This window comes from Microcaecilia unicolor, chromosome 6 (genome assembly GCF_901765095.1).
Source record: "Microcaecilia unicolor chromosome 6, aMicUni1.1, whole genome shotgun sequence".
NCBI classification, from domain to species: Eukaryota; Metazoa; Chordata; class Amphibia; order Gymnophiona; family Siphonopidae; genus Microcaecilia; species Microcaecilia unicolor.
The window spans coordinates 250,883,547-250,909,176 of record NC_044036.1 but is presented as its reverse complement, the minus strand read 5'-3'; the positions used below and the strand labels follow the sequence as shown (position 1 = coordinate 250,909,176).

The following is a 25,630-nucleotide window of genomic DNA, read 5'->3' as shown; positions in this document are numbered from 1 at the left end:
GGGCTGGATTCCAGCTCCTGGTTTCACTCTCAATCTCAATGTGTTTGGAGCAGTGAGGTCCTCTGACAAACACAACAGGAGGATATTTCTCTGCATGGAAGGGGGGAGGGGACTGGACAGAGAGCTGACAGCTCCTGCTTTGGAGCCAGACTGAGATGAGCAGGAGAGATTAGATAAACAAAAGCCTCAGCAGGCGCCCTTGAAGGCAGACGCCCTCCTGCAATGCATAGCCTGCTTACCGGGTTTGACCGGCCCTGGCTTGATGTACTGGCTCAGGAAGTCTATTTCAGGCAAATGGTGCAGCAAGATAAAAGGAACGGAGTCTGGAGTTAGCAGTGGAGGAGAAGGGTGCAGATAAGAGAGATTTACCCAGTGAACGGAGTTCCCGGGGAGGAATGTAGGGAGAGATGAGAGTGGAGAGGTACTGAGGAGCTGCAGAGTGAATGCGGAAATGGATAGGAAGCCAGTGAAGTGACTTGAGGAGAGGGCTAATGTGAGCATAACGACACTGGTGGAATATTAGTCATGCAGCAGAATTTTGAACAGATTGAAGAGGAGAGAGATGGCTAAGTGGGAGACCTGTAAGAAGCAAGTTGCAATAGTCTAAGCGAGAGGTGATAAGAGTGTGGATGAGGGTTCTGGTAGTGTGCTCAGAAAGGAAAGGGCGAATTTTGCTGATATTATAGAGAAAGAAACGACAGGTTTTAGCAGTCTGCTAAATATGTGCAGAGAAGGAGAGGGAGGAGTCGAAGATGACCCCAAGGTTACGAGCGGATGAGACAGGAAGGATGTTATCCACAGAAATAGAGAATGGGGGAGGAGGAGAGGTTGGTTTAGGGGGAAAGATGAGAAGCTCAGTCTTGGTCATGTTTAGTTTCAGATGGTGCTGAGACATCCAGGCAGCAATGTCAGACAGGCAGGCTGATATTTTGGCCTGGATTCCTGCTGAGATTTCTGGTGTGGAGAGGTAGATCTGGGAGTCATCAGCGTAAAGATGATACTGAAAACCATGGAATGAGATCAGAGTACCAAGGGAAGAAGTATAGATGGAGAAAAGAAGAGGTCCCATGACAGATCCCTGAGGTATACCAACTGACAGTGGGATAGAAGTACAGGAGGATCCACTAGAGTATACGCTAAAGGTACGCTGGGAGAGATAAGAAGAAAACCAGAAAACCACTACCACAGGCACTGACCTGTGGCATACCACAAGGATCAATATTGTCACCATTCTGTTCAATATTTACCTCAAGCCACTAGCCAAGCTGATTCAGTCAATGGACACTCAGTTCTATATCTACACGGATGATGTGCAACTACTTATACCCATTGAACCTGATTTACCTACAGCCCTGAATAAACTGATTACCTGTCTAACATCAATTCAAGAATGGGCTAAGCACAACAAACTTTGCCTGAACCCAAGTGAAACCGAGCTTCTCTGGGTCCCTAACACAAGTGGACACGTACCTGACATCAAAATCTCTTTTGGGAAGTATAAACTCCCCCTCAAATCACAAGTCAGGAACATTGGAATTCAGTTAGATTCAACACTTACTCTGATTCCCCAAATCCAAGCAACCTTCAAGAGCTGCTTTCTTCTATTTGTGACAACTACGCTGCCTCTCTCCTTACATCAAGAAGGAAAATCTTATTCCAGGTGTGTATGTCTTTCATATAATCAAGACTGGATTACTGTAATGCACTCTACAATGGTCTAACTACAAAGGGTCTGCATCAGCTCCAATTGATTCAGAATGCTGCAGCAAGACTCACAGAAGGTTGCAAGCCACGTGACTATATCACACCATTTCTGCAAAAACTTAATTGGCTACTAGTACAATACAGGGCTAAATTTAAAACTCTATGTCTGATCTTCAAGGCCCTTAAAGGAAATGGCCCCGAATACTTGAAGAACAGGATGACCCTCTAGATATCTCCAAAGACACTAAGGTCCTCCCAAGGAGTATCCCTAACCACACCTTCTCCAAAGGCATTACATGATGTGACACCCTAAAGCAAACCTTCTCTGGAGTAGCCTCCACTCTCTGGAACGCACTCTTTGAAAGGCTCCGCTAAACACAATATCTCTACTTCAGGAAGCAGGTGAAAGCTTGGCTCTTCAACCAGGCCTTTAATGGAAGAAGTAACTAACTTCTTAGTCTCACACACAAGGAGTGACACAGGCTGCACACACTGCAGCAGAACATGTTTATCCACTCCTACCCTAGCTGAGATAACATTTAATCATCTCTCTGACCTCATGTGCAACTTTCTTTAAATTAGTCACCTTATTTTCTAACACCTCTTACTCTCTTACCTATCTATATGTTCTATCTTTGCTTATATCCTACGCTGTCTATTAAAATGTTCTATTAAGTATTGTGCTGACATTGTAAGTAGTATACTATCAGCCTTATTTTCGAAAGTGATGGGCGCCCATATTTCGACCCAAATCAGGAGATGGGCGCCCATCTCGCAAAGGTGCCCAAATCGGTATAATCGAAAGCCGATTTTGGGTGTCTTCAACTGCAATCTGTCGTGGAAATAGGCAAAGTTGACGGGGGCATGTTGGAGGTGTGGTGAAGGCGGGACTAGGGCATGTTTATTGGCCGAGGAGAGATGGGCGTCCTCGGCCGATAATCGAAAAACGCAAGGCGTTTTTAGTGCGAATTTGGGTCACTTTTTTTGGACCCTTTTTTTCACGAACAAGTCCCAAAAAAGTGCCCTAAATGACCAGATGGCTACCGGAGGGAATCGGGGATGACCACCCCTGACTCCCCCAGTGATCACTAACCCCCTCCCACCATAAAAACTACAACTTTAACAAGTTTTTTTTCCAGCCTGTATGTCAGCCTCAAATGACATACCCAGCTCCATCACAGCAGTATGCAGGTCCCTGGAGCAGTTGTTAGTGGGTGCAGTGGACGTCAGCCAGGTGAACCCAGGCCCATCCCCCCCTACCTGTTACACTTGTGGTGGTAAATGGACGCCCTCCAAACTGCCCCCAAACCCCACTGTACCCACATGTAGGTGCCCCCCTTCAGCCATAAGTGCTATGGTAATGGTGTAGATTTGTGGGCAGTGGGTTTTGTGATGGATTTGGGGGGGCTCAGCACCCAAAGGAAGGGAGCTATGGACTTGGGAGGTATTTTACTTTTTTGTTTTACTTGTTACAAGTGCCCCCTAGGGTGTCCAGTTGGTGTCCGGGCATGTGAGGGGGACCAGTGCACTACGAATCCTGGCCCCTCCCATGACCCAATGCCTTGGATTTGTTCGTTTTTGAGATGGCCGGCTTCGTTTTCCATTATCGCTGAAAAACGAAACCGCTCAGCTCAAATCCGCACATATCTGATGCATTTGCCCGGCACAAACCACATTATCGAAAAAAAAGATGGCCCCTCATTTTTTTCGAAAATACGGTCTGTCTCGCCCCTTCATGTACTCGTTCTCGGACATAGACACCCATGGAGATGGGCATTCGCGTTCGATTATGCCCCTCCACGCCATACTTTGTATTGTTATTTGAATATTTTTACTGCTGTAATTGTCTATTGCTTATGTATGATTTATTCTTTTGTACACTGCCTTGAGTGAATTATATCAAAAAAGCGGTAAATAAATCCTAACAAATAAATAATAAATAAATAAAATCTGAATAATTTTGTATAGGTCACAAATGGAAATTTAGGCCTGTGTTTAAAACATTGATATTTTATAAAAGGCAGAATGAACAGTGAGTCTTTTACAAAATAAGTACAGTTCCACTAAAGAAATGTATATTTGAGATACAAAGCCTTAGTTGTGTGTTCCACAGCTTCATATATGCATGGTGCATGGACATTGCACCTACTTTAATGTGGTCTGTGCATAAGTATTCAGCAGAATACAGGCTGGGCAGGGTGACTGCAGAGTTGTGATATACATGCTTATTTCCTATGTCTGTACACATGAGAGTATACATGCAGATTTACACCTTTTTCTGAGAAAGTGATAAATTTATACGTGGGCATTTGTGTGCTAATAGGCTGATTCTGGGAGTCTATTTTACAAAGGCATAAACGTGGAGGGGCATAATCGAATGGGGCGTCCAAGTTTCCTGAGGGCGTCCTCACAGGATGTCCCCGTGAAGGGGTGAGGAAACTCATATTATCGAAACAAGATGGGTGGCCATCTTTCATTTCGATAATACGGTCAGGAACACCCAAATCTCAACATTTAGGTCGACCTTAGAGATGGTTGACATAAATGTTGAGATGGTCGACCTTAGAGATGATCGTCCCTGGTTTTCAGCCATAATGGAAACCGACGACGCCCATCTCAAAAACGACCAAATCCAACTCATTTGGTCGTGGGAGGAGCCGGCATTTGTAGTGCACTGGTCCCCCATGCCAAGGCACCAACCGGACACCCTAGGGGGCATTGCAGTGGACTAACTGATGAACTAACTGAGCGGAAAAAGCCGTTCCCTTACCGATCCCTTAGCGATTCGGAAAGGAATGGGCATGCATGAAGGAAATCACATGCAAATGAGCTGCTCGCTGTTAGCTCATTTGCACACGATTTCCTTCCTAAGGAGGGGAAACCAGTGCAGAACAGCCAAGCGTTATGCATGGCTGCTCTGTGCACGCCAAAGATGGCTTCATACACGCAGACAAGCTGCGTGTATAATAGCCGTCTACAACCTTATAAAAACACAAGTCCAGGTGAAAACGTCCAAGTGCTCATCCGGGACATATTTTTTTTTTTTAGTATGGGTGAAGGACGTCCAAGTATTAGGCGCCTTTGCTATGCCAATTTGGGCGACCATGAGAGAAGGACGCCATCTCCCGATTTGTGTCAAAAGATGGGCGCCCTTCTCTTTCGAAAATAACCCTGATAATCACCTATGTTGCCTTTATATAAAATGCTTTAAATAGAAGTCTTTTTGGACTTCTCACATAAGTGCCCTCTTATACAATTCTTCCCATAAAGAACTGCTTTACCTGTTGAAATGACTTTGACATTTGCTCTCCGGATAGGGAAAATGACATAATAAATTCAGTCTAAAGAAACCCAAAAATTATTCAAAAAGGGACAATATTAATATTTGCTCATGTAGCAGTGCAATAATTTTTCTGCTATGCAACCACATGAAATATGGTCAAGTAACATAATATGATACCTTTACTATGAAGAAACCCTAATACACAACAAAACAAAATTTCAAAGTGAAAACACACCATCTTGACTAGATTTGGTACACCAAGAAAATATATCACTGTGACTACACTGGTTCCATTATGAGGTACTGAGTGCCAACATTTAGGTACCAAGTATACACATATATGACCAGACTACAGGCACATCAATATATATAAATGGCGAGTGTCATACTCACTCGCAAATGCGCAGTAGAGACCCTCTCTGCCCCGCCCCCACGTCATCAATATATATAAATGGCGAGTGTCGTACTCATTCGCAAATGCGCAGTAGAGACCCTCTCTGCCCCGCCCCCGCTTCAATACGTGATGACGGGGGTGGAACAGAGAGGGTCTCTACTGCGCATTTGCGAGGGACACCGCCATCGCTAATGCTCCCCCCACCCGGAGTCGCCGCCACCACTCACCTTCCACCTGGTCGGGCCCTCGCTCCGCTATTGAAACAGCGAGGGCATGCAGCACACAGCTCTGCTGAGCTGCCGTCGGCCTTCCTTCTTCTTCTCTGCCTATGTCCCACCCTCGACAACGTTACATCACACGAGGGCGGGACACAGGCAGAGAAGAAGAAGGAAGGCCACGGCAGCTCAGCAGTACAGCTGTGTGCTGCATGCCCTCGCTGTTTCAATAGCGGAGCGAGGGCCCGACTGGGTGGAAGGTGGGTGGCGACAGCTCCGGGGGGGGGGGGCGAACTCAGAGGGTGGAGCGGCAGCAGCGAACTCGGCGGCAGAGTGGGGGGCCTTTCAACCCCCCCCCTTCCTATACTAGCCCATTTTTATGGGCTGAACGGCTAGTATACACATAAATGCCAATATTCTGGCAAAAGCTATATTATAAAAAGATGGCTATATGCCATGCTGCATAGCTTCAAGGTGGGCGTACAAATGGGTGAGCACGCAGTCATGCATGTAAATTATATTTGCTCGTAATGTTTACACACATATCTAACCTGTTATGCTAATACTGTATATGACAAAGTGGGCACCTACTGTACTTCCCTTTATAGAACAGATGCCACATAGGCACCCTCTAGGCCAACGATGGACAACCACGGTCCTCAAGGGCCATAACCCAGTTGGGTTATCAAGATTTATATAACGAATATGCATAAGATTGATTTTTATGTACTGCTTCTACTGTATGCAAATAGATCGTATGCATATTCATTGTGGAAATCTTGAAAACCTGACTGAGTTGTGGCCTTCGAGGACCATGGTTGCCCACCCCTGATCTAGACACTTAAATATAGGCACACTGTTATAGAAATGCCCTCCACAGGCCTGTATGAGAGACCCACATATCCATGAAATAACCATGAGTCCATGAAAATTATTATTGCCCAACCTTTAGCTTTGGCAAACGTTTGATCGTCTTCAGTGGTCGCAAGACTCTGAGGACCCGGAGAGACTTGATTGTGTTGATGTCTTTGCCTTTGTTTCCTCTACATAGGGAAAATGAACAAACATTAAAGTATTTCATTCCATCACAGGATTCTTCATAAGTATTAATGACTCTGAAGTATGCAGTTAAATTCTATCACTGTCTTCTCTGCAGTGCCCCTTACAGGAAGGATAAGTTTTAAAAAAATGAGGCCTTTTCATGAAACCTTTCAGACTTAAACATTGTTTTTCTATTTTATCTTATGTAACAAAGAGTGATCAGAAACATTTTGTTTTCTGAATAACATTCTAGAGTCTCAGAAACACTGCAAGGCTCTGCATTCTAAAACACACAGCATTCCGGAAGCTTCCAAAATCCAAAAATTTTCAAAATTTCAAGTTGAACACTCCAGACACCAGGGAATAATATGATATTTTACATTTTAAAACCAATGAGGTACCAAACAAGTTTTAAATTTTAGAATCTGGAAAGTTCTCAAAGGATTACACCCAACAATCTGGAAGGTTTCAGAAAGCCCTCTTCTAAAGGTTATGAGATCTCTCATCCCTAATTCACTCAGTGTTTCACAGTAGGTAACAACTAAATAAAATTTGCTCTTGGATTCAATCATGCACTTAAGGTTTGAATGACACCATGATCACAGCAGGAGGAATGTAATTTAATATGAAAGGATTTTCTTTGGTGAAACAGTGAGCAGATGAGAAACATGGTACCAAAAAAGACAAGAGATGTGCAGCATGCTCTCTGTTTCTGCCAACGGTTTCTCACCGTATGCAGAATCACCATTGCACCACTGCCATTTCCATTTGACATGCTGCAAGGCCCATGCCAAGCCATGTGACATGGATAAAACCATCACATGTTTGAAAGGCAAATTCTTTCAATTAATGCATGCACGTTTAGTGGAAGAAGCCTCTTTCATTGGCATCATGTAAAAGAGGCTGGCAAATGAATCAGTATTATAACAAGAGAAATAAGTATGCTCCTGCACTCCCATCAAAAAAAGCAAAAATTACTTAATTCTAAAACGTATAATTAATCTTTCAAGATTTCATCTTTTGTTTGGTAGAGATCAGTTGTTTGCCCTTTCATATAGCCCTATGATAATGGGGCACTCCATTAAAATAACTGGTAGAACAAATTGAAGAAATTATTTTTTCATTCAACACACTAAAACGAAATCAACGGAGCTTGAATTTATACTCCTACCTAAATGTGGATTGGAAATACTGGTGCTTTTTATTAACATCTGTAGCAACTGGAACATACTGGTGTGTTCACATTACAGACAGCCTGAAAACTTGCAACCCAATGTCAGGACCCATACTTCCTACCTATAAGGCATGTACTGTTATGCAAGGTTCAACTAATCAAAAATAATTCAGTCCTTAATATATCATCATATTGTTGTCTAGTAAACTGTGGAGTGAATTTTCACCCAAATAGCTCATAGTTTGTTTTATTTGATATACACCCATCAAATTGATATTGGAGTAGTTTACATACATACATACTGCATTAAAAAAAAAACTTAAAGAAAATATGAAGAGGAAAAAGTGTAAGGAAACAAAAGGTGCTTGGGTTAAAATAAAATGTTATTATATAAGTTTAAACAATATCTACTGTCATACTAATATCATGTTTTTCATTAAAATGCTGCCCGAGATCCTTCTGTAATCCTAAATATCTATTTTCTAATGTATTTCCACCATTCATGATGTATTGTAAGCCACATTGAGCCTGCAAAGAGGTGGGAAAATGTGGTATAACAATGCAATAAATAAATAAATAAATAAATAAATAAAATAGAACCAAGGAAGTAAATTCTAAACCACAAAAAGGAGGTAAGAATATAAAATAAAAATCCAGATAAGTGAAAGGACAATGGGCACTTCATGTGGCCACTGTCAGAAACAGCACCAAAAGAAAAATGTCAAGGGTAATGAGAAATATCTAACCTAGGAAAGCAAATAGACTGAATAGAGGGAAAGCTTGATTAAAATAATAAATCATCAATGCCTTTATAAATTTCCTGAATGAGGATTATAAAAGGATGTCTACGGGAAGGTGGGAGTCACCACACTAAAACAGGAATGAGTGGTATCATTCCGAACAACTGAATGGGAAGGGACATTCATAAGATTTTGTAGGATTAAGCGAAGAGCAGGAATAAGTGTGAACAGAATAAGTGAATTATGAAGAAAAGAAGGAATAATGTGTTATAGGCTTGGGGGTCTTTTTACTAAGGTGCGCTGAAAAATGGCCTGCGCTGGTGCAGACGTGTTTTGGGCGCACGCAGGTCCATTTTTCAGAACATCTGCAAAAAAGGCCTTTTTTTTTGCTGAAAATGGACATGCAGCAAAATACAAATCAGCATGCGTCCATTTTGGGCCTGAGACCTTACCACCAGCCATTGACTTAGCGGTAAGGTCTCATACGCTAAACAGGCAGTAATCATGAGCACGTGTACACTGCCAATTACTACCCAGTTAGCACCACATGGTAGAAAATATAAATTATTTTCTGCTGCATGTTTTGGAGGCACATAGAAATTAGAATTAACGCCAGGGGAATGCAGTAGCCTGGCAGTATTTCTAATTTGATGCGTGTTGTACTCACGTGGAGGGGCATAATCGAACGAAAACATCTATCTCCATGGGCGTTTATCTCCGAGAACGGGTCCGTGAAGGGGCGGACCGAACCGTATTTTCGCAAAAAATAAACGTCCATGTTTTATTCGACAATTTGTGAGCTGGGCGTTTTTGTTTTTCAGCGATAATGGAAAATGAAAGTGCCCAGCTCAAAAACGAATAAATCCAAGGCATTTGTTCGTGGGAGGGGCCAGGATTCGTAGTGCACTGGTCCCCCTCACATGCCAGGACACCAACCGGCCACCCTAGGGGGCACTTTTACAAAAACAAAAAAAAAGGTAAAAGAGCTCCCAGGTGCATAGCACCCTTCCCTTGTGTGTTGAGCCCCCCAAATCCCCCTCAAAACCCACTGCCCACAAGTCTACACCATTACTATAGCCCTAAGGGCTGAAGGGGGGCACCTACATGTGGGTACAGTGGGTTTGGGGGGGTTGGACAACTAATAAGCATTAAGCAGCACAATTGTAACAGGTAGGGGGGGATGGGCCTGGGTCCACCTGCCTGAAGTCCACTGCACCCCCTAACAACTGCTCCAGGGACCTGCATACTGCTGCCAGGGAGGTGGGTATGACATTTGATGGTGAAAATAAAAAGTTGTGAAACATCATTTTTTTTGTGGTGGGAGGGGGTTAGTGACCACTGGGGGAGTCAGGGGAGTTCATCCCCGATTCCCTCTGGGGGTAATCTGGTCATTTAGGGCACTTTTTGGGGCCTTATTCATGAAAAAACAGGGTCCAGAAAAAGTGCCCTAAATTCTAGCTACAAACGCATACTTTTTTTCCATTATCGGCGAAAGGCGCCCTTCTCTGTTCGGGTGATAACCATGCCCCAGTCCCGCCTTCACCACGCCTCCGACACGCCCCCGTCAACTTTGTACGCTTCCGCGATGGAGTGCAGTTGAAAACGTCCAAGTTCGGCTTTCGATTATACCGCGTTATTCGTTTTTGTGAGATAAACGTCCATCTCCCGATTTAGGTCGGAACTTGGGCGTTTTTCTCGTTCGATTATAAGCAGGATAGGCACCTATGCGTCTTAGTAAAAGGGCCCCTTGGTGTGTAATAGTAAAGACAATAAAAGGGATCCAAAACGATACCAGGAGCTGATGTTCTGCAAGGTCAAATCTCTTCTTTCCATGAAAAAGTTTGAAAGAAGTGTTTTGAATCAACTTTAGATGTTGGATATGAGAGAGTTTAAAATCCAAGAGGAGAAAGTTACAATAATCTAAGTGTGAGAGAACCAAAGTATAAATAAGTAGGGCTTTGATCCTGGGGAACTGAGTTCGATTCCCACTGCAGCTCCTTGTGACTCTGGGCAAGTCACTTAACCCTCCATTGCCCCTGGTACAAAAATAAGTACCTGAATATATATAAACTGCTTTGAATGTAGTTGCAAAAAACTTCAGAAAGGCGGTATATCAAGTCCCAATTCCCCTTTCCCCTCCCCCCCTTTCATGTGTAACAATGGGAGATAGCATATAGCTGTCGAGAGCAATGGAGGAATTTCTTACAAGAGTAGATATTTGTGCATCGAAGGTGAGAGATTTACTGAGAATGACACCAAGAATCTTGACAGAGGTCTTAAGGGGAATGAGAGTACCATGCATTGAAGACAGAGATATGTTAGAAGGCGTGCAATGGTTAGAAGAGTACAGCATCTGTATTAGAAGGGTTACATTTGAGTCTATGGATAGGAAGCCAATCTGTTATGGAATTCAATTTAGACAAGAGAGGAGATATAATCAGGGGAGAGTGGATCAATAATAATCAGTAGCTAAATATCATTCACATACGCATAAAAGCTTATAACAAAGGTGCTAAGGGTGCCAACAGATATTAAAGAGTACTGGTCTCAAGACAGAGTCCTGAGGAACACCACAGGGAAGAGAATGAGAGATAGAGACTGAACCTTGGTTTGCTCTATGGTACATTTAACTTTTCCCTTCCTTCAGACATGGGTTTTTAAGAAAGGTGTCAACAGTTAACTCATTAACTTTCTTAAAAACCCATGTCTGGAGGAAGGGAGAAGTTAAATGTACCATACAGAAAACCAACAGAAAGAAATTAAATAGTTGTCAGGACAGGAGTAGAACAAATATCCCTAACAAAAGATACAGAGGGGTCAGTAGTGATAAGGTGATCCAGAACTTGGCCAGCAGCATGGGCAGGGGACAAAATAAGCTGGGTCAATTCATAATCACAAAGAAAAGACAAGTAGCCCTAAGTAGCGGGATTTTGAGCTTTAGAAACAGAGATGTTCACATCACCAAGTATAACAGGTGTGGCAGAGTCAAGTATACAAAGGGAAATACGATTGTTGCTTCTATTATTTGTCAGGACAGGAAGATTATAAATGTAATGCATCCTCTGAATGACGCAGATACATCCCAAATTATTCTGTAGTAATATGTAGGTATATGGGTAAGTTAAATGATTCAGCCAAAAATATTTTAAAAAGGGAATGACTAATTTTCTGGAAGGGCACTGGTTTACAGATTTGGTGTCTGGCATTCCGGGAGCCTTCAGTGTCCTGCTGCCTTATAAGGCTGATGACCAAACACTTAACAGTTTTTATGACTAGCAATCCACTGCTGCTGGAGTTGGCAGTAGTGGAGAAAGGAACAGATAAGAAGGATTTATCCATGCAGCAGAGTGCACGGGAAGGGGTGTAGGGAAGGACGAGTGTGGAGAGATACTGGGGAGCAGCAGAGTGAGTACATTTATAGGTTAGTAGAAGAAGTTTGAACAGGATGTGAAAACGGATAGGGAGCCAGTGAAGCGACTTGAGGAGAGGGGTAGTATGAGTAAAGCGACCCTGGCGGAAGACGAGACGGGCAGCAGAGTTTTGAACCAATTGGAGAGGGGAGAGGTGACTAAGTGAGAGGCCAGCAAGAAGCAGATTGCAGTAGTCTAAATGAGAGGTGACAAGGGTGTGGATGAGGGTTTTGGTAGAGTGCTCGGAAAGAAAGAGGCGGATTTTACGGATGTTGTAAAGAAAGAAACAACAGGTCTTGGCGATCTGCTGGATATGAGCAGAGAAGGAAAGAGAAGAGTCAAAGATGACCCGAAGGTTTCGAGCTGAGGAGACAGGGAGAATGAGAGAGCCATCAACAGAAATAGAAAACGGGGGGAGTGGGGAGGTGGGTTTGGGGGGAAAAATGAGAAGCTCGGTTTTGGTCATGTTTAATTTCAGGTACTATTTGGTCAACCTAATTAAAATAAATAAATACTAAATTATCACACTTGTATCTTCTACCATATTAAGGTTTTCAGTATTCACAATGCCCATCCCATCAACTCTACGGATCATCTCAGGATTAAGAGCTGCCTGCCTCTCATAGACAGAACTCCTCTTCGGTGTTGGGTCCCCCACCTGCCTGCCCTAGATTTGGAGGATTCAGTAATTCTGGCCTTTCTAGATCATGACTGCTATCTTATTAAGTAGGGGAGGGTTAATGAACAGACAAAGACCTCAGAGTCAATTAGGGACCTAGTTATGCTTAATTCACTATAGTATACGGCAGGAGACTACAGGTAGATTCTGCAGCAAATATTAGCAGTTCCAAGAAAATAAAGGCAAAAGCAGTGGTGGGAAGACGGTTCTATTTTCTTACCACTAGATGACAGCAACTATACTGGCAATAGGTCAGAAATGAAAGTGTTCTCTTGTTTTAGGTTTGCATGTCCTCAGTAACTGAATTTTTCATCTACAGCCGTTTCTGCAGATGTGGAATTGCAAAGGGCAAGAAGCTGTAAGAAAATAAAAGCTTAAGATTTGTGTTTGACCATTGCACAGCTAACTAGCATCCAGGGCGGTTGAGGAAGAGGTATTCCCCCCTACACATTTCTGACACATTGGAGGAGGGGGGAGAAACAGTTCACCAATGGCCCTTGGCCTGGATTGGCCGCTGTTGTGGACAGGATGCTGGGCTCGATGGACCCTTGGTCTTTTCCCAGTATGGCATTACTTACTACTACTACTACTTAGCATTTCTATAGTGCTGCCAGGGTTACGCAGCACTGTACAAGTTTAACATGGGAAGGATAGTCCCTGCTCAAGAGAGCTTACAATCTAAAGGTTACAAACTATGTAGTCAGTGTAGGTAACTTACAACTTATGTAGTCAGTGTAGGTAGCTTACAATCTAGAGGTTACAAACTCTGTAGTCAGTGTAGGTAACATGAATGGGGAATGTGGTTAGGCGCCAAAAGCAAGGGAGAAGAGATGGGCTTTGAGTAAGGACTTGAAGATAGGCAGGGAGGGCACATGGCGTATGGGCTCGGGAAGTCTGTTCCAGGCATAAGGTGATGCGAGGCAGAAGGGGCGGAGTCTGGAGTTAGCGGTGGTAGAGAAGGGTACGGATAGGAGTGATTTGTCCTGAGAGCGGAGGTTACGGGTGGGAACATACGGGGAGAGGAGGGTAGAGAGGTAATGGGGGGCTGCAGATTGAGTGCACTTGAAGGTCAATAGGAGAAGCTTGAACTGTATACGGTAACGGAACGGGAGCAACTGAAGCGACTTGAGGAGAGGAGTGATATGAGAGTCTCGGTTCACGCAGTAGATAAGACGTGCGGCGGAATTTTGGACAGATTGAAGGGGGGATAGATGGCTAAGCGGGAGGCCAGCGAGAAGAAGGTTGCAATAGTCAAGACGAGAGGTATTGAGCGAGTGGATGAGGGTTCGGGTGGTTTGTTCAGAGAGGAATGGGCGAATTTTGCTAATATTAGAGAGGAAGAAGCGACAGGTCTTAGCTGTCTGCTGGATATGGGCAGAGAAGGAGAGGGAGGAGTCGAAGATGACTCCGAGATTGCGGGCTGAGGAGACGGGGAGGATGAGGGCGTTGTCAACAGAGACAGAAAGTGGGGGAAGAGGAGAAGAGGGTTTGGGTGCAAAGACAAGGAGCTCAGTCTTTGCCATGTTCAGTTTCAGATGCCGGTTGGACATCCAGACAGCGATGTCTGAGAGGCAGGCCAAAACTTTGGCCTGGGTTTCGACTGTGATGTCGGGAGTGGAGAGATAAAGCTGGGTGTCATCAGCATAGAGATGGTACTGGAAACCATGTGATGAGATCAGCGAGCCCAGGGAAGAGGTGTAGATCGAGAAAAGAAGCGGTCCAAGGACAGATCCTTGAGGAACCCCAACAGAGAGCGGGATGGGGGTGGAAGAAGAGCCATTAGAAAATACTCTGAAGGTGCGTTGGGAAAGGTACGAAGAGAACCAGGAGAGGACGGAGCCCTGGAACCCGAATGAGGACAGTGTGTCGAGAAGTAAATTATGGCTGACGGTGTCAAAGGCGGCCGATAGGTCGAGGAGGATGAGGACGGAATAGTGACCTTTGGATTTGGCAAGGAACAGGTCATTGCAGACTTTAGAGAGTGCTGTTTCTGTCGATTGTAGTGGGCGAAAGCCGGATTGAAGCGGATCGAGGACGGCCTGAGAGGAGAGGAAATCAAGGCAGCGGCTGTGGACAGCGCGTTCAAGTAATTTGGAGAGGAAGGGTAGAAGAGAGATGGGGCGGTAGTTGGAGGGACAGGTGGGGTCAAGTGAAGGTTTTTTGAGAAGTGGTGTGACTACAGCATGCTTGAAGGTGTCAGGGACAGTAGCGGTGGAGAGAGAGGTTGAGGATGTGACAGATTGAGGGGATAACTGAAGGAGAGAGGTTGTTAAGCAGATTGGTGGGAATGGGAACAGAGGAGCAGGTGGTGCACTTAGAGGAAGAAAGAAGGTGAGCAGTGTCCTCTTCGGTGATCTCAGGGAAGGAGGAGGAGGCCAGGTTAGGTTGGTTGAGGGAGTGGGTTAAGAAGTCGCAGGGAGAAGGCTTGGAAGTGAATTCAAGGTTTATCTTCTGCACTTTATCGCGGAAGTAATCAGCTAGTGTTTGAGGAGAGAGTGAAGGGGGGGTGGGAGCGGAGGGCACTTTAAGTAGGGAGTTGAGGGTGGCGAAGAGGCGACGAGGGTTGGAACCAAGAGAAATGGTTAATTGAGAGTAATATTCCTGTTTGGCAAGGAATAGGGAGGACTGGAAGGAGGAAAGCATGAATTTGTAATGGGTGAAGTCTGACAGGGTGCGAGATTTCCTCCAGATTCGTTCAGCAGAGCGGGTGCAGGAGCGAAGGTAACGGATGCAAGGGGTTAACCAGGGCTGAGGATTAATGCGCTTAGTGGGGCGAGAGACAGATGGTGCTAGGGTATCCAGAGCAGTGGAGAGAATTTCATTGTAGGTAGAGACAGCCTTGTCGATGGATTCAGAAGACGAGATGGAAGGGAAGAGATTGGAGATGTGAGAGGATAGGGTAGGGGGGTCGACGGCTTGGAGATTCCTGAAGGCAGTGGTTATAGTTGGGCGAGGTTGAGGGGGAGGGTGGTGAAGTGTGAGGGTGATTAGGTGATGATCTGAGATTGGAAGGACTGAGGTGCAGAAGTTGGAAGGTGAGCAGGAAGAGAAGAGAACGAGGTCGAGACAATGGCCATTACGGTGAGTAGGGGTGGTAGAGCATAGTTGGAGGTTAAAGGAGGATGTCAGAGTGGGGAATTTAGAAGCGTAGGAGTTGGATGGGTTGTCAACGTGAATATTAAAATCACCAAGAATGAGGGATGGAGATGAGGGATCAAGAAAGACGGTGAGCCAAGCGTCGAAGTCAGTAAGGAATGAAGAGAGGGGCTTATCAGGGGGGGGGGGTAGATGACTGCAACTCTGAGTGGTGTCGGATAGAATAGCCGGATGGCATGAGTTTCGAAGGGTGAGAAGCAGTGAGACTGTGGCAGGAGGAGGGGTTGGAAACTACAGGAGGGTGAGAGAAGAAACCCAACGCCTCCACCGCGTGCATCTGGGCAGGGAGTGTGGGAGAAAAGATATCCTCCATGGCATAGGGCTGCGATTGAGGCAGTGTCGTTAGGGGTTATCCAAGTTTCAGTTAAAGCGAGCAGTTGAAGGGAACGGGAGATGAATAAATCGTGGGTGAAGGAGAGTTTGTTGCATACTGAGTGGGCATTCCATAGGGCACACGAGAAGGGGAGGGAAGCGGGGGGAGAAGGTGGATAGGGATGAGATTGGAGGCATTCTGGGATCGGTTACGTGGATATGGAGAGGAGAGGTGAGGGGGACCTGGATTGGAATTGATGTCACCTGCGGAAAGTAGGAGAAGGAGTAAGAGAGTGCGGAGGAGGGTGGGGGAGGAGGGTCGACGAAGATGACGAAGACGGGATGTGTTAAGGAGGAATGGGGATGGGTTAATGGTGAGGAGGAAGTGTAGAAGGTTGAGAGCTAGGAATGATGAGGGGGGCAGGAGAGCTGGGGAGGTAGTGGGGGGTGGGGGGAGGTAGGGTAGGGGAGTAGTGAGCAGGACGGGAGGGGACAAGGGTGGGCAATGAGTTCCTGAGGTAGACAGTGGAGGGGGAGGGGGGAAGATGTTAGGAAGGGACAGGGCGATGAAGAGAATGTGTATAGGGGCCATATATAGGGCTTAGGTGGATGCGGATAAATGTGAAGTGGATAAGGTGATAGGAGTAGAGGAGGAAGGCAGGAAGGCTAGGACTGGGACAGCAGGCAACAGCTAAGGCATAGGGAGTGAGTGTGTAGAGGAATTCAATCAGCAGTTGAGATAGAGTAGAGGAGTACAGTCAACAGTTAAAGTAGGTATTCAATGTGCATCAGAAGTCGAGGTAACAACTTGAGGTTTTAAACATAGCATTAAAGCAGTTCAATCAATGATTAAAGTAGATTACAGTGAGATGCAGTTAAGCCTAAATGCTAGCAATATTGCAGATTGTAGAGCGGCAATTAATAGAGCAAATAAAGTGAGGATTTGCAGTGAGGTGCAGTTTAAGCCCCAAAGTCTACAATATTGCAGAATTTAAATAGCAATTTGGTAGTAGAATTTCAACATGATACAGAGCAGTAGGATTTTGGTATTTTGGTAGCAACTTGAGTCAATGAAACAGATGACTGGGACAGGCAGGAATAAGCTGGATCCGACGGACAGGGACAAGCCGGAGCAGGTAGCTGGAACAAGCCGGTGCAGGTAGCAGGAACAAGCTGGAACAAGCAGGGAGAGGCTGGATCAGGTGGACAGGAACAAGCTGGATCAGGCGGGCTGGTGCTGCTGAAGCAGAAGGACTGGAGCAGTAGGGGGAAGCTGAGCAGGCGGGATGGAATGAGCTGGATCAGGCGGGCTGGAGGAAGCTGGAGCAGATGTCTGGCACAACAGGGAGGAGCTGGATCAGGCGGACTGGAACAGGCTGGTGCAGATGGACTGATATGAGCTGGATGAGCTGGGTCAGGCGGGCTGGAACAGGCTGGAGCAGATGGCTGGGACAAACAGGGAGAAGCTGGATCCGACGGACTACGGCTGGAACAAGCAGGGAGAAGCTGGATCTGACGGACTACGGCTGGAACAAGCAGGGAGAAGCTGGATTCGACGGACTGCGGTAAGCTGGAGCAGGTGGCTGGAACAAGCAGGGAGAGGCAGGAGCAGGTAGCTGGAACAAGCAGGGAGGGACAGGAGCAGGTAGCTGGAACAAACAGGGAGAAGCTGGATCCGACGGACTGCGGCTGGGCGGCAGGACTGGAGTAGGTAGCTGGAACAAGCAGGGACTGGAGCAGGTAGCTGGAACAAGCAGGGAGAGGCAGGAGCAGGTAGCTGGGACAAACAGGGAGAAGCTGGATCCGACGGACTGCGGACTGCATTACATAAGTACTTATGTACTTATGTAATGCAGCCAGGGCCCCTCTCATATTAAATCTTGCTTTAGCAGCCACATGACAGCTATATTTGAACCAACGCTTTTGTATACAGCGCTGGTGCCTCACCCCTTGGCAATGCAGTACAAAGGGCTTTGTGAATGTTGTGGCCCACATCTCCTCTCATTGGCAGTGACAAAATGAGTGAGGCAAGGGCACTAGTGGGAAAGTCACACAGGCTGCAGCTATACCTCAGCACATTCCTGCCCCCACCCCTGGGAAACTTCATTGATGCATAGTAGGCTGTCACCTGTCTCTTTCAATGGCTTTGTATGCTAGGAAACGTACCCCTCTGTTTACAAAGCTGTGTTAGCAGCTGCTGGTGCGCTAATGCCGACACAGCCCATTCACTTTGAATGGGCTGTGTTGGCATTGCCACGCGGCTTTGTAATCAGGGGGGTTGTTATATTAACACATGATTTAACACACGTGGAGGGGCATTTTCAATAAAACATCCAAGTCAGAATTGGGATGTCCTGCTCATAACACCCCCAAAAAGTCTATCTTACAGCTATTTTCAAACAGGAAAAACATCCAGATATTCTGTTCGAAAATGGTTGCAAGTTGGATGTTTTTGTGCTGAGAACATCCAAAATTAATAGCCATTTTCCAAAATGAAACATCCAACTTATGAATGGGAAAAACAGGGATAGCAACATCTGTCTACCATCATTTTGAGAAAAACGGCCACACAGATGTCCAGGCAGAGCAGAGGGGCAGCCTAGTGATTAGTGCAGTGGACTTTAAACCAAGGGACAATGGTTCAAATCCCACTGTGAGCCCTCCAGGAACAGAAATATACCTACTGTACTTGAATATATACTACTTAGACTTCAGGCTTGCAGGTGTCATATATTTAGGTACAGAAGGCATTTTTCTGTTTCTGGAGGACTCACAATTTAAAAACTAAATTGAGTTAAAGTAAGATTCAAATTACGGTCCACTGGTTCAACGTCCACAGCACTAACCAATAGGCTACTCCTCACACTTGGTTCCTGCTTTGGTCAGAATGCCTGTAATATCTGAGGCTGTCATAGAGCCTGGTATTCCTTTCCTGTTTCAGGGGAGAGGGAAGGGGACAGTAACCACTGGGGAATTACAGAGGGATCATGCCTTAATCCCTGCAGTGGTCAGCTGCTCAGTTAGAGCACCATTTCTTTTTACCCTGGATGTGATTGAAACAGGTCTAACTTAGGACATCCTAAATCTAAGACTTGAACGTTTCTTCCTGTTTATCACTGTTGGATGTCCTGTTTTGGGGCCCATCCAAAACACACCTACCCTCCCCCAACATGCCCCCTTGCTATTTGGACGAACTACAGTGTTGGATGGTTGCTTTTTTTTTTGCTTTCAAAATTGCTATTTGGATGTTTTTGGCAGAAAGATAGTTTTTTTGGCATTTTGAGACATCTGTGTGCTTTGAAAATCAGCACCACTATTAGTAATAAATAGTGGTGCTGATTTTCAAAGCACACAGATTACTGTCAATGGGGCCTTTTTTACTAAGTACATAAATCACAACACCACATGTTAGTAGATCAGCCCTTGGTATTCAGGTTTTGCTCCCAGTTTCCTCCTGCACCTTTAGACTTGCAGCTCAATTGGAACGGGTCTTTTCTGGAAAAAGGAGACATGAGCCTAGACCCTGCAATTAACAAGAGAGGGAGTGCCCTCTTTTATATCCCTTCCAAAGTCACTTGATCCAGTGGTTATAGCAGCAGTCTTTGGCTAGAGGCCAAGCATCAGTGTCCCTTGTAGAACCCTACAATCATGGGCCCTAAATTTGGTTACTGGGAGTCATCACTGGGCAGTGGAATTGGACTCCTTTCCTCCTTTTCCTCTTAGGAACTTTTTTAGATGCCTTAAAAATGCATGCCAGCTCGATTTTATACATATAAATCTACAAATTAACATGCATAGAACTGATTTGTATGTGTTAGAAAGTTGTAATGTACATACACTGAGCACATTAAAAATAAACATGGGAAACAAACTGAAAAAAAAAGGCAAAAATCAGGAAAACGAGAAAATCTGAAAATGACCTGTTTTTTTTTTGTTGTTGTTTTTGGCTGTGCACATCGCTAGGCAGTGGGCACTGCTCCTATATTGTTCTTGGTTCTGCCTAACCTGCAGGCTCAAGAATCAAACCCAAAGACTCACTGCAAGGAGAGAAACTTGAAAGCAACACCAGGAAATATTTTTTCATGGAAAAGGTGGTTGGATACCTGGAATGCCCTTCAGTGAGAGATGGTGGTGGGAACAAAAATAGTGACAGAATTCAAACACAGAGGATTCTTATATAATAAGAGGATGGAATAAAAGTATACAGCATTTCCACTCAAAGCAAACCTTTTTAAAAAGGTATGGGGGGGGGGGGGGGGGGTAACTTGCACGGAATGGTAGTTACAACCTTAAAATCAAAAGGAGAGAGTTTAACCTGCACAGAGCAGCAGGTACAATCCTAACATCCTTTCTGGGCACACTACATACTAGTTTTTACCTGCTGTCATTTACTATGTTGCTATGTAATGTTAGGCTCACTCCGGAATCATGTAAACTCAGAAAATCTACATGTTAAGTTCTGGTTCATTTTCTGAAGTACTGAGACATGAGCATCAGTAATTAATATGAACAAAAAGCTGAGAGAGCTGGGCCTGAAGAACACATTTCCTACAGTGGGTCTTTCCCTCCAAATGCACAGGAGAGAAATGTGTGAAAAATCAGTTCCATTCATCAGTGAAGCAAAGAGAACTAAATGCATCTGCAGTGCCAGCAATCGAAAACAGCTTAACCACTTTCCTTGATTTTTAAGATGTTCCCAAAGACTTTGCATGAGAAAAAAGCAAAAAAGAAATCCACTTTGAACGAAACAAAATCAGACAGTGTGCATTCATGTGTTTAAAACTTTTTTTTTTTTAAACAACTTTTGAGCTAAGATTTAGGGCCTCTTTTAGTAAACCACGCTTAGGATTCCCGAATGCCAAATGCAACACAGTCCATTCATATCCTAGCCCCTCCCTTCCAGGCAGCCTAGAAAGGAAGGGAGATGAAAGGGCCAGTCATTCTCCCAAATCTAGCCCATTCTTTCTGGTTACTCCTGCCTCTTGCCTGTCTGCCCTTCCCTTCAGCTCCACAGTTCCACCTCCTTTTTGTCTAAAAATTAAACTTTAAATATGCAATAAGTGTAAACTCTTTGTGGTAAATGCAGGAAGCATGCCCAACATTTGCCCTGCATTCATTGCACAAGGAAGACACATAAAGGGCAGTTCTATAACCTAGGTGCTTATATTTACAAGTGCATTAAGGATTAAATTCTGTATACAGCACAAAAATCATCGCCAATAAAAATTAGCGCTATGCGGTATTCTATAAACAGTGACTGGGTTAGGTGCCATTTATAGAATAGCATTTGGCACAGGGATCCGCTCCCAATTTTGGGCGCAAGGATTTACATCAGCTGAAACCTGGTATAAATTCTCGCTCCTACATTAAGCATGGATCCCCCTTATTCTGTAACACTGTGCGCAAATTCAAGGAATGTCCCTGATCTGCCCATGCTCCTCCCATGGCTGCATCCCTCTTCAGATCCATGTGTAAAATTTACACATGGATCACGGCACCTAAAGATGCATTGATAATTGATTATTAGCACCCAATTATCAGCGCTAACTGACTCATTTGTCAATTAAATTGCAAGTACAAATTGGGTATGCGCCCACATTTGTGCATGCTATTTTTAGTGCCATATATAGAATTAGGGTGTATTTGCATAAATGGTTAGCATACTAGCACTTATGCGCATATGAATGCATATACCTGGGTAAGAGCTAACAGGATGCCTATTCTGCAAATACCCGCTTCACTTACATAGTGCATATCTGGAAAGGGACTGTACACAGAGCATGGGCAGGACACAGGCGTGTTTCCTAATTACATAGGTAACTTGCAGAGTACTGTATGCTATGCACATACCTGCTGCATTTATTTACCCGTACTTATGCCAGCTCTATGGCTGATGTAAGTGCAGGTGCCAAAGTGTTAGGCATCCCAATACAAGGTTACACTTGTATTCGGTAACAGAACCTGGGCATCCAGATTCCATTATAGATGCATCCTTGGAGTGTCTAAAATGGAGGCAATCAGTTATATTCTGCCTTTCACATGGCTGAACACAGTAAAACATTCATAATAAAACTTATAAACATAACCAAAACATAAAAAAATAAATGAAAACAATTAAAAACACATACAATACTCATTCAAATATAAAAATACAAATAGAGTCAGCAAATAACATAATGCACAGTTCTGTCTTGGTATTCTTAACCCTCCTCCCAAACAAAAAATACAGTCAATCTCATCTACCATGTTATGATCTTTCAACACTTTTCATAAATGAAAAAAACTTACAGTTGTTTCCTAAGGGTGGTTGTATCTGTCAGCAATCTAAGATGAATTGGAATCTGATTCCATTCTTTTGGGTTGGCAATTGAAATTGTACATTGGCCTCTTTATAATGTATTATTCTGAGCGATGGAATTGTCAAATACCTAGTGCTCTCTGACCACGAGGATCTAGCTGGCTTGTATACTTACTGAATAGTGGACGAGTAACACTTTGAATCTTAACACTCCTTATTCCTTGAGTGTTAAGATTTAAAGCCTTATATACAGTATATATCAATAAAATAATTTTAAAAGACATTCTTTGCTCTAATCAGTAACCAGTTATAGAACTGCCTCCTTATTGCATGGGCATTGTGTTACATGTGTGGCAGAAAATGTGGAAGCACCTGCCACTGTATGTAATGTAATGCTGGCCCAATCAAAAATAAACAAAAAAGTACTGCTGTGGCAGTGCACCTTTTCATCTCCCCCACCCACAACATCTTCCTTGGTCCAACAACATTCTCAAAATCAAAACCCTCCCCGACATTCCCATGATCTAATCCACCCTCCTGAAGTCACAACCCTCCTCCAACATGCCATCAGGTCCAATCCACCCCTCCCCAAAGTCATAACACTCCCTGATATCCCTTGCTCTGACCCACCCCACCCAATTCACAACTCCAAAAGGTCCTATCCCCCTCTCCAGGTCACATCTTGCCCCCACCCAGGCCAAGCCCCACACTATCACAGAAGCTGACCTCTCCTGCCCAGGACCTACCCAGGGTTTTCCCTGATAATCAGGTGGTCCAGAGTAGGAGTGTCTCTCCTCCACTCCCGTCCCAGGACTGTGCCAGGTTCAAAATGCTAGGAGGTCATCTTGAAGGATCAGACTAGGGTGGGGGAGGGCTGTGCTTCTGGGGCACTTCTTACTACAGCGACTGCACTACACGACTGCTCATATCATGGTTGTAGTTAATAAAGTGCAGTGGCACCATCAGCCATTGTGACAATTAGACTGCAGTACTGATCTGTGTGCTTGCTGTCACCATTGGCCACTCCTTTCTTCTGCCCCTGTCACGACTGCGAACTGTCACCTATTTTCATTAAGCAGCTAGTGTGAGATTTTACCATGCTGGCTGGTTTTAACATGTGGTATTTGTTAGCACAGGTTTACACGAACATCTAACAGACAGTGAAACCTGTGCTAGCTACTTAACCTAGCTTAGTAAAAGAGCCCCTTAATGAGGGATACACGGTTTTCTTGCTCTGAAATGACTGTAGCAAATCGCTCCACATTAGCTATTTCAGTTAGAGCTGTTTGGTTATTCAGTGCAGAGTAGGAACCAACTTAAAGAGGACCTACATAACATCCAAAGAGAAAAACAACACATGGCTATCCGCAAGAAAGAAATAAAGCTATCTTTTCTCCTGCAGAATCACAGAGAGAAAAACAGCCTATATTTGGATAACCACAGTTCTGCAGAAACAACATCCCCAGACACCTTGGAGACACTTGGATATACATCTGAGGCATGTGAAAATCAGAGCCCAAACAAACCAAAGAATACTGATCACACCTTTAGAGATGCAGATCAGATGGGTATAATAAACCTCTCGAACCATCAATTATCACAGCATGAAGTCTCTGTACTCTCCAAAGGACTTTCTTTTTGCCCATCCAGCAAACTTGATGAAATCCAACTATATTCAGACCTAGAAGAATTCTTCAGAAAAATGCATGTTAGAGCACATTTAGAGGGACACCAAACAGACCGGAATACAGTCTTAAACAAAAAAACACTTATTGCACCCCACAGGAGGGACAAAACTACAAGCTGGATAATTACATAGAAAGGTTCAGACATAGGGTTAAATCACAACTCTCCAACAAACAAAAAAGAATTCTGTACAATCTTACCCCACCAGAAAGAGCGGCCATAAGAACTCTACAAACTAATGAACGCATTATCATCAAACCCGCAGTGGTAATTACGGACACACAAAAATACATTGAAGAGGGACACAGACAGCTCTCAGACAATAAATACTACAGGAAACTAACTGAGGACCCCACACAGGATTATACAAAGCAGCTAAAAGACATTATCAGAACATTTCCTACACAAGCACAGCCACATCTGAAGAAACTCATACCAAACCAGCCTTCTGTGGGCACATTCTACATGCTACCCAAAATCCACAAACCTGGAAACCCGGCAGACCAATCATATCAGGTATTGGCACGCTCACGGAGAAAATATCTGGACTCATAGAGGGAATTCTGAAACCTCTCGTGCACAAAACTAACAGCTTCATACAAGACACCACAGACTTTCTGAATAAATTGAAAAATATCAAGTAATTACCACCAAACACCCTTCTGGTCCCGATGGATGTAGAATCACTATACAGCAATATTCCACATGCGGATGGCATAGCTGCATGTGGAAGACTCCTAAAAAAATCCACACTGGACCATCAATATTCACCAGAAACTATTACAAAATTAATCAAATTTATTTTAACTCACAACTACTTCCGCTTTAACAATGATATCTATCTACAAATAATGGGCACTGGAATGGGCACCAGGACAGCACCCCAATATGCCAACCTTTTTATGGCTGAGCTGGAAGAGACATTTCTGAATACATACCAGACCAAACTTCTTAAAATACTACCGGTACATCAATGACATTTTTGTGATTTGGACGGAGGGGGAAGAAACTCTGAAACAATTTTACTATTCTTTCAATACATACCATCCTACAATCAGATTAAAAATTGGCTACTCTCCAGAAAAAGTCAATTTTTTGGACACCACAGTCTCAATCCGTGATGGCTGTATACAAACATCTACAAAACATTAACCAATGAGGTGTGGAAAAATCTTTTTAAATAACTGATTACACAATACACTTTTTCCCACTAGACTGAAAATGATATGAATGATGTTGCCTGTATCATTAACAATCCACCTTCTCAAAAAGGAGGAAAAAGAGCCTCACAGAGCTCCTAGACCAAAGTCTCAAAAAGGAGGAAAAAGAGCCTCACAGAGCTCCTATACCTAGCACTGCAACCTTGCGATCGTTTGTCCCAGACCCTGAAGCAGTTTTTTCGAAATGCTGGCCACCATTGGCTTGGTGTGGCAGAAGAAGGACAAGATCTTATTTTCAGCATGAAAGATAAGTGTTCTTTCAATACATTGTGCTGGTTTGAGGTGCAAAACTAATTAATTTTCAGGAGGTTTTTTCTG

The 25,630-nt window shown here is 44.2% G+C and overlaps 1 protein-coding gene across 1 annotated transcript in view; it reads right to left on the bottom strand.

The window, feature by feature from the left end:
• CACNA1B (calcium voltage-gated channel subunit alpha1 B) overlaps positions 1-25,630 on the bottom strand; it is a 1,447,778-nt gene that overhangs the window by 288,516 nt on the left and 1,133,632 nt on the right. The window contains exon 25 of the mRNA XM_030207102.1: positions 6,543-6,639. Within this exon, the coding sequence (XP_030062962.1) occupies positions 6,543-6,639 (97 nt within the window). The remainder of the gene's footprint in view (positions 1-6,542; positions 6,640-25,630) is intronic.